We start from the raw sequence: 9,570 nt of genomic DNA on the forward strand, positions 1-9,570 counted from the left end.
AAAAAAAAAAAAAAAAAAAAAAAAAAACCTTCCACATGCAAGTGAAGTTGTGCAGTGTCTGTGTGTTTAGCATATTTCACTCAGCATCATGTTCTCCAGGCCCTGCTGGCGCGTGGGTTGTTTCCATGTCTTGGCTATTGTGAATAGTGCTGCGGTGAACATGGGCAAATTGCCATGTTAAGGAAGCTCCTTTCCAGTCTGAGTTTGCAAACAGCTTTTCATATATGAGGGCTGCATATTATCAAATGCTTTCCTGAATTTGTCGAGATGACTTTATGTATTTAAAAAAATCTGATGCTGTAATAAATGGCCTATATTTTCTATTTTTAAACCACTCTTGTATTCCTGGTGTAAATCAACTTGATGTGTTACTCTCGTTGTTATACATAGCTGGATTTATTTTCACTAATACTTTGGGATTTTTGCCTCAGTGATCACGTATGTGATTGCTCTGTAACTTTTCATTCGCATTTTGTCCTTGTCTGTCTTGGTATCAGAGTTATATTGACTTCATGGAATGAGGTAAATGTTTATCCTTCTAAAAAATTATTTAATAGAGTTTGTCTAAGATGAGAGTATACACGAGTAAACTTTCTCAATCAAATATTTTGTGATATGTTTCAGGAATTTCACTAGATGTTTGGTTCAATTTTTAAAATATTTCTTTTTATTATTTAAAACTTTTAGCATTGGTGACCATCCATGTGCTGCTTTTAGTGCCAGCTTAACTTGTTTTTATGACATCTTCAGGAAGGAAACCTCTGCTGTCTATTTAATGGAGATGAATTGTTCAACTTTTACCATTAGCGACTATATATCTCTGAGAGTCAGACTTTTATTGATCGTGTACAACTGAATGAAACCCAGAAGTGAAGGAAATGTAGCAAGTGATTTTATATAGTTTTTGTTTGCTCAAATTGCCTTTTAAAAATAGATTGATACTCTCTAATAAGCAAATGTGAATTTGGAGTTTTCAAATTAAGGCTTACTAATAATATTATCCATTTTATCTGAGTTTATTTGGGTTTCTTATAAAATGTAATTTCTCAAGAAGATTTTGCTGCCCTAAAAGAAAGAGAACAAAAGGGAAGCCACTGGTTGCTAATGGCTCCTGCGGCTCTGACGATCCTTGATGAAGTGTTCTTTGATTAAGTGTCAAGATGAGTGGTGCAGACCTTTGACAGACACACGATTGTGGTTGGAGAAAGCCCAGCATTAACTGCTGACCTTGCCATCTGCGAGCAGGTGTTGAATGAGCTCAGTTCCCTCCCAGCCCTTCTTTTTCCCTGGTGGGTCATTGGCTCCTGAGTAAGATAGATGCATGCAATAGAAGAGCTGTTAATAGCATTTACTCTTTCTTAATCCTTATTAATCCCATTCATATTTCAGTGTCTGAAACTTGGCAGGATGTCAGGAAGCCACAGTGCAAGCAGGGAAATTTTTCTTTGAACAGCAAGGACCAAGTACAATGTTCCCCTGATGTTTAATTTGCTAAAACATGTAAGAAGAAGAAAATTCGTACATTGTTAGGTCCCAAAGAGAGTGCCACCGAGCGACCTTGCCAAAACCACCTTGCTGGAGCTTCTTACTATCTTTTTTTAACGGACGGCAATAAAGTCATTTTGTCAAGCTAACCGAGTACCATAGTGAGATCTTTGTGGCATAAGTTTACCGAGTGGGGAAATAACTTTGACAGGGGTTGATGTCCGAAATGAAGTGTTGTCTGTCTGATGTCAAGCCTGTGGGGAATTTGAACCTTGCACTCTTTCCTGAGAAGACATTAGCCTCTGCGTGGGCTTGTCGGCCCAACCTTTTGATTAACTGGACCTATTTTCTTGCAGATCTAATACAAGGATTTGGAGAACCCCAGTAAAATGCTAGAGGGACTTAGACTCTGATCTCTATTGGGATGTGTCAAATTGGAGATTTGGTGGGCTTTTCTGCCGTGTTCACTGCGATGGGTGTGTTATTTGAAGTCGGTATGTGGCCTTTAAGGATGCGTTTGGTGTGCAGAAGTTCTCTGTAACAGAAAGGCTCCCAAACGTTACATTTTGGATTAGGCTTTGGGTCAACTTCAGGGTAGCAAGAGGATGGATACCCGAGAACATGTTGTCTCCGACTTCCTGGCCCCTGTCTTCTAAGTTCTGGGTAGTGATGGGTCTTTGGAGGGGCAGCCCTTTCTGTCATGTGAATCTTGGCCCAGCCCTGAGGGGGTGAGGGCTGGCCAAGGGAGCCGGGCCATGGTCGGAGAGAAGGCTGAGGCTCCTTGAGGAGCATTTGGAGTTTGAGTCAGTTGTGTCTTTTTAAAAAATTACCCATTTTGGACTTGTCTGTGGAAGCAATTAGAGAGATCACAGGACCGTTTCTGATTCCCAGTTCTGTCCAGTGTCTATTCAGAAAAATAGAAAACAGTCAACTGGAACAGGGGATTATTTGAGCACACACAGTGTCCTGTTGTCTCAGCAGCGTGCCCTCAGACAATTTGCCTTTTAGTGAAGTTTAAGCCCATGAAAGGAAATAAAAAGTGTTTTATTAGATGGCAAAGAAAGATGGACTGGACTTATGAGACTTTGAGAATTTTAGCTTTTTCTTTGTTAATGAAACTTCGGAAGAGAGCGACTCTTTCTATAATGCAATTTATTTGTACAATGTGGTAATTATTGTTAATAGCTAATAATGATCTTCAACTGAGCAAAATACTACTGTGTGTGTGAGAGGGAGAGAGAGAGAGAGGGGGTAGGAGGAGAGGGAGAATATCTTTTGTTCAAAGCTAAATGTTGCTACTTCTGAAGATGAGTGTACCTTATGAGTGTAACCAGCTATAATGTCTCTCAAACATATACTTTTTTTTTTTTTTGAGATGGAGATTTTGCTCTGTCACCCAGGCTGGAGTGCAGTGGCACGATCTCGGCTCACTGCAACCTCCTCCTCATGGGTTCAAGTGATTTCTCCTGCCTCAGCCTCTTGAGTAGCTGGGATTACAGGTGCCCGCCACCCCATCCAGCTAAGTTTTGTATTTTTAGTAGAGATGGGGTTTTGCTATGTTGGCCAGGCTGGTCTTGAACTCCTGACCTCAGGTGATCCACCCACATTGGCCTCCGAAAGTGCTGGGATTACAGGCATGAGCCACCGTGCCCAGCCTCAAGCATCTACTTTGTACAAGAGCTTGTGGAAGTTCTTTCCTGCCACAGCTGTGGTTGGCCACATTGCTCCCCCATGAATATGTGGAAACTGACGCTTTGGGACAATTGGTGGCTCACCCGTGGCATTCAGATAGTGGCTTACGGGGCAGAGACTCAAACCCAGCCCTGACTCCCACAGCATTGTTCTTTTTCTGTAAATCGCTGACTTACTCAGTTGATCACAGTTCGTTGCAGTTTACAGGATGTGTCTGCATCCATTGTGCCTTTTACGTGTCGATTTTCTTTCCTGAAAGCGCACAAAGCAAAGCTCGGGCTCCGCAGTGTGACCGACCGTGTGCTGTGTGGACAGATGATGCCGGTCAGCAGGCGGGAAAATGATCTGCTGGGCAATGAGGGGCAGAGGATTGGTCTTCCTGACCTTGGTATGAAAACCGTGTCGAGTTCTTAGTGAGGAAAATCACTCTTAGCCCAAATTCCTATGAAGGTGGATGGGATTGTTTTTAAGATTTGTTGGATTGCTGGATTTGTTGAAGGGAGAACTGGAAGAAGCTATCAGAAGTTTACAGGGCATCGGAGGGAGACACTCCCTTTGGCCACTTTCTCCACCAAAACTGTCCTGGTTTTACCCCAACAGTTTCCTGTGCCGGCCCCCGCCACCCCCCCCAACCTTGTTTATTTAAAGACCATTAAAGAATGTCTTCAATTTATTCTGGATTGAGCTTTCCTCAAACCAAACCACCTCTGAGTTCACCCCCTAGGGCTGTTCAGGCCCTTCCTGGGGGCTTGTGGTTGTGGCTGCCTCAGATCAGAGCAGGCCCTGGGCTGTATCATCCTTCCACATTGTCTCTCTAAAGTACCTGAAGCCAGTTGTTCTCAAGCTTGGGAGAGTGTTTGAGTCACCTGGACGGTGACTGTGGTAAAGAACAGAGGCCCAGGCTGGTTTGAGCCCAGGCTGATTGAAGTTGAATAGTGCTGGGCCTTTGTGTTTTTACCAAGTTCCCCTGGATGGTTCTGCTACCTCCTAGCCTGTGAGAACTACTCCTTTGTGATTTCTTGCCACTGAAATTTTTTCTCGCCTTGTTCTTGGCTTGATTGCTCTTCTGTGTTCCTTCCTGCTGTCCAAATCAAATTTAGTTTTCACGCCTAGACCCTGTCCCTGGTCTCATCCTTCAGCCCACCCTCCTGCTTCCCATCCAGCCCCACTGCCGGTCAGTTCAAGTGCTAGGCATGGATATGGAGTCTCAGGCCAGTCCAGACATTCCAGCACCTGGTGGTAAGAGATGAGTGCTGAGCAGACTCACCGAGGAAGGCTCTGGCTGTGCTGGGGAGGGGAGTTTAAAGAGGTCATCATCATAGAAGGATGAGCAGAAATTAAGTGGGCAAAGGAGAGAGTGAGGAAGCTCTCACTTTCTAGGTAGTAGGACCAGCATGAGCCAAGGTAGGGGATGACAGCATGGCTCATTCGGGGAATTTGAGGTATGTTGATACATGGAAAAATGTACCTGAAATGTGAGTCCTGCTTTTGTGACTCACCCTTTCCTTTACAGAAGCATTGATTTACATCTGTTGTTTTTTAAAAAAGTGTGTATGTTGAAAAGTTCAGAACGAGATCAAGTGGAGACATAAAATGGTAAGATGTGAAAAGTTGTTCTTGCCAAATTAAATGGTTCCACCCAAAGAATTTTTGTCTTTTTTTCTTTTCTTTTGAGATGGAGTCTCTGTTGCCTGGGCTGGAGTGCAGTGGCGTGATCTCAGCTTCCCACAACCTCCGCCTCCCAGGTTCAAGCAATTCTCCTGCCTCAGCCTCCGGAGTAGCTCGGACTATAGGCGTACACTACCATGCCCGGCTAAGTTTTTGTATTTTAGTAGAGACAAGGTTTCACCATGTTGCCCCAGGCTAGTTTCAAACTCCTGAGCTCAGGCAATCCCCTGCCTCGGCCCCCCAAAGTGCTAGGATTACAGGCGTGAGCCACTGTGCCCATCCTGAAATGTTTTTTTGTTCGTTTATTTCTTTGTTGCTTTTGCCGGCCTTTAAGCAACCCAAGACTAGGGGGCTTTTTCACTCCATCCCTAGAGAGTTCAAAGGGCCTGGCTTAGGGGACACAGTCACTGAACCAGGATGGAATGAATGAGTTTCAGAGCCAGGTGTTGTGGATAAGTCACTTTACCTTTCTGGGCCTCTTTCCTCAACTCTAAACAGAGGATGTCGGTATAGGTAATCCCTAGGATCTCATCCCCTTTCTGACTGATCACACAGTTTCACTGCTTGCCCTGGAGGCCCCGGTGTCCACGCATGCCTAGTCAGCCTGACCCGTGAGAGGCCAGGCCAGCTCTGTTCCAGGCCCTGAAAATCCCATTAAAACTCCCCTCACCAGCCAGTTCCCAGCGGGTGCTGAATGAGCATGTAATGGGGAAGGCCACGAGCTAGGCTCTAGTGGGTAAGAAGTGTGTGACTCTTCTTACCTCAACAGTTTCTGCTGTAACTAGCGGGATAAGGTAAATCCATGGAAATGCGAGGCTTATGCCGTGGCTCACAGAGTGGGCCAGGCTGACATGTCCTGGACACCACAGGGCCTGCTTTCAGAAGGCAGCTGTGGTCCCACTGCTTTGACCACCAGGCACCATCCTCTGTTGCCAGTGGACCCGCGTTTCAAATCATTTTATCTCCTAAATAACCTGTATTCATTTGTTCCTTCCCATGTCTTATCCACCAAAAATCTCTAATGGGAAATTCAGACAAGCATTGAGATCCTGTGTTCTTAAATTGGGTTGATTGAAATCTAGAAATAACGATAGTAGTAATAGAGTTATCTTCTCTCGAACATCTGCCTCATGCCTGATATTATTTCACTTAATTCTCTTAAGGGCTTGAGGAGAGTCCTGCTATAATCCTTCCTTTCAGAGGGGAAGATTGAAACTTAGCTCAGATCTTAAGCTAGTAATCGTCAGAACCAGCATATAGAATCAGGACCAGACCACACGGTCCCCGCTCTGAGCTGCTGTGGGTCCATCCCTGTGCCTCTGTCCAGGGTAAATGGATGATTTAGGGGAAGGGTCAGCAAGCTACGGCCCGTGGGCCAAAGGCAGCCACTGCTTGTTTTTGGGTGCCCAAGAGCCAAGAACAGTTTCTACATTTTTAAATGGGTGAAGAAAAAAAATCAACAAAGAATAATGTTTCATGACACATGAAAATTACATGAAATACACATTTAATGCTTGTAAGTAGAGTTCTGTTGGAGCTCAGCTAAGGTCGTTAGTTTACATATCATCGATGGCTGGTTTCACAGTACAAGGGCATGGTTTAAAGCCTGCCAGGCCTAAAATGTTTACTGTCTGGCCTATTACAGAAGATATTTGCTGACCCCTGATTTAAGGCACTCACGAGGCTTGATGAGATGTTGAAAATCATCTGTCTCCTCCTGTCACTCTCTTCTGATTGTGGTTAGGCTCTGGTGCACCAGCTCTCCAGTGATCTCCTATCTGATGCTCAGAGTTCTTTTTCCATTGCATGGATGTCAAATAAAAGTGTCTGCTTTGTGGCATTTCTGGCTTGAGAGTACCTGCTCAATGTGATTTGCTAAGGTGCCGTTTTATCAAAAGTCTTAGGATGACTAGATGGGTTTACCTTGAATTTGTTTTGCCTTTGCTGATGGTTGTATTTAGGTTATCGTTGAAAGGGGATTGCAGAACAGTGGCAGTTTCCTGTGCTGTCTGGATTGAAGTCAAATGATGCCCTGACTTCTAACTGAAAGGGACTGTTGTAGGCAGGAGACTGTCTAAGAGCTGACCTGTCACCACCACCTGAGAGGTCCGAGCCCAGCCTTGGACTTTCCTGGCACATGGGGAAGAGGGGACCTGGGTCCTGGGCTCCCAGCTAAACTCGGCAGACCCCACTGACAGGTGTGTGTTGTGGGGGTGACAGAGGCTTTGCAGAGGGCATTGAGCTCCTTCGGTGGAGATGGGGTGGCTGCCTTGGGGGCTCAGTGCAGTTCTGGCCATGATGGGCAGCAGGAGACAAGAATGTAGCTAGTCTGAGAACTTCAGTCCAAGTTCCTCCTTTCATGCAGCAGAATCCAAGACACTGACTTGCCCCTCTCTTGCTGTTCAGGCTTCTGTGTTCGCAGAGATACCTTCTAGCCCTGCTTTATCCTAGTGAGGTGGCTCACCTCTCCGGTGTTTCAGCACTTTAACCCTCCTTCCTGAGGCTGTGCTAGTGGTAGTGATTATAATAATAGTTACTATTTATTGTGTGCCCCTTGTATGCTAAATGCCTCATGTAGATTATATAATTTAATACTTGCCACAACAGTGTTATGAGGTAAATACTGTGTGTGTATGTGTGTGTGTGTGTGTGTGTATATGTATATATATATATTTTTTAAAGACTATTTTTAGAGCACTTTTAGGTTCACAGCAAAACGTAGAGCAAGTTTCACAGAGCTATCCCAAGCACACCCTGCCATTTTCTCTTAGTTATGAAAATGATCAAATGGGCTGGGTGCGGTCCCAGCACTTTGGGAGGCCGAGGCAGGTGGATCACCTGAGGTCAGGAGTTTGAAACCAGCCTAGCCAACATGGTGAAACCCTGTCTCTACTAAATACAAAAAATTAACTGGGTGTGGTGGCGCATGCCTATAATCCCAGCTATTTGGGAGGCTGAGGCAGGAGAATTGTTTGAACCCGGGAGGTGGAGATTGCAGTGAGCCGAGATTGCGCCATTGCACTACAGCCTAGGCAGCAAGAGCGAAACTCTGTTCTCAAAAAGAAAAAAAAAAAAGAAAAGATCAAATAGACTTCCAAGTGCCCATGTCTCAGGTTGAGTACTGATCAGCGTTTTACCCACCTTTGCCTCAGTTCCCTCCTGTCATTGCTCGTTGCTGAGAGTGGGTAAGTGGCTTTCTCAGGTTCCTGTAGCTGGTAGGATCCTGCTGTCCTCAAAGTTCCTGCACTCAGGGGCTGACAGTGCCAGGTGACTTCCCCTTTTGGGGTCCATGACATTTGCTGCTGTTTCTGAAGCCCCTACTGTGTGCTGCTAATCCCCTCACCAAGCTTGCAGAGTGGTTGGTAACTGACAGATGAAAAAATGCAAGAAGTTAGGTCACTGGCCCGGGGACATCCTGCTAATAGGTGGTGGTGCCAGGCTTCAAACCCAGGCCTGCCTCTAAGTCCTGTGGCTCCTCTGCCCCACCCTGTCTCTGTCTTCCTCATGTGTGTAGTGTGGTGGGAGTCGGTGGGGTGGTCGTTTGACTGTGGGAACTTCTGTTTGCAAAGCCTTGGAAGGACCCAGGTGACTGCAGATAGTTCCGTGAGAAGCATCTGGGTCTGTTGACCTCACTGCTGATGTTCCCCATGGGCCTGTGATAGAGCTCACCCTTGGCTTTTCTGGCCAGAGTGTAGACAGAGACCCGCTTAGCATTTTGTGGTCAGTCAGAGGCAGTTTGTGAACCTGGAACTTGGAAGCTGGTGTCCTCCTCTGGGAGGGATGTGGAACCTGGGGAGTCAGGAAGGTGTGGGTTGTATATACAGTCAGCTGGGCAGTGGGGAAGGGAGGATTCTGTGGGGAGCTAGCCCTGAACACAGCAAGCATTTGGTAAGTGGTGCCTGTTAGCTGTTTTTACCTGTGTTCTAAGGTGGACGAGCAGTGCAGGAGAGAACTGGTAGCATTAATGGAGTGGTTTCATTATTCAGATTTAAATGCATGCAACCAGAAGTCTTCAGCTGAAGAACTGAAACTCTCTGCCCTGGTTTTTACTCTTTTTTGGGGATCGTGGTGGTGGCAGTGTGAGGGGCCAGTTCAGGGGTGAGGAGAAAAGGTAGTGGCAAGCAGAATGGTACGTTTTATATTCACACTGTGCACATTATTCACACCTGACATGGGCCAGAAATCGTCTCCTAGGAGAGACACTTAGAAAGTAAACAGTTTGTTAATCATTTCAACCCGTGGACTTTGGTTGCAAGGTGCACTTTGATCAAGGGTTACCAACACTAACATCTTCAGGGACATTTGGGGACATAAATAAGTGCAATAGAGAAAAAGGTGGAAAAGCATACTGCCTCTCAGTCTTTTGCATGCTCATGTTTGATACAGAAAACCAACAGCGTGGGGGCCATGTTGCTTGGCAACTGCCATTTGTCCTCAGCATTGGGGTGACATTACTAGGGAATGGCTGTGAACTCCAAGCACCTCCCCCATGGGAAGCGAGGCTGACAGTCAGATCCAATTCATGTCTTTAATGTGGCCAGAGGAGAAAGCCAGATCTGTTTGAGAATCCAAAAAACAAGATTTAAAAAATGCTATCTCCCTAATTTTCTTTTTTTTTTTTGAGATGGAGTTTTGCTCTTGTTGTCCAGGCTGGAGTACAATGGTGCAGTCTTGGCTCACTGTAACCTCTGCCTTCCAGGTTCAAGCAATTCTCCTGCCTCAGCC

The 9,570-nt window shown here is 45.6% G+C and overlaps 1 protein-coding gene across 1 annotated transcript in view; it reads left to right on the plus strand.

Annotated features, from left to right (window-relative positions):
- Positions 1 to 1,909: 1,909 nt before the first annotated feature.
- The window catches only part of PTPRJ (protein tyrosine phosphatase, receptor type, J), a 72,941-nt gene continuing 65,280 nt past the window's right edge, over positions 1,910 to 9,570 (plus strand). The window contains exons 1-3 of the mRNA XM_011963562.1: positions 1,910 to 1,979; positions 3,437 to 3,565; positions 5,615 to 5,639. Coding sequence (XP_011818952.1) covers positions 1,910 to 1,979; positions 3,437 to 3,565; positions 5,615 to 5,639 — 224 coding nt within the window. The remainder of the gene's footprint in view (positions 1,980 to 3,436; positions 3,566 to 5,614; positions 5,640 to 9,570) is intronic.

The sequence above is a fragment of the Colobus angolensis genome, unplaced genomic scaffold (genome assembly GCF_000951035.1).
Source record: "Colobus angolensis palliatus isolate OR3802 unplaced genomic scaffold, Cang.pa_1.0 Scaffold61, whole genome shotgun sequence".
NCBI lineage: Eukaryota > Metazoa > Chordata > Mammalia > Primates > Cercopithecidae > Colobus > Colobus angolensis.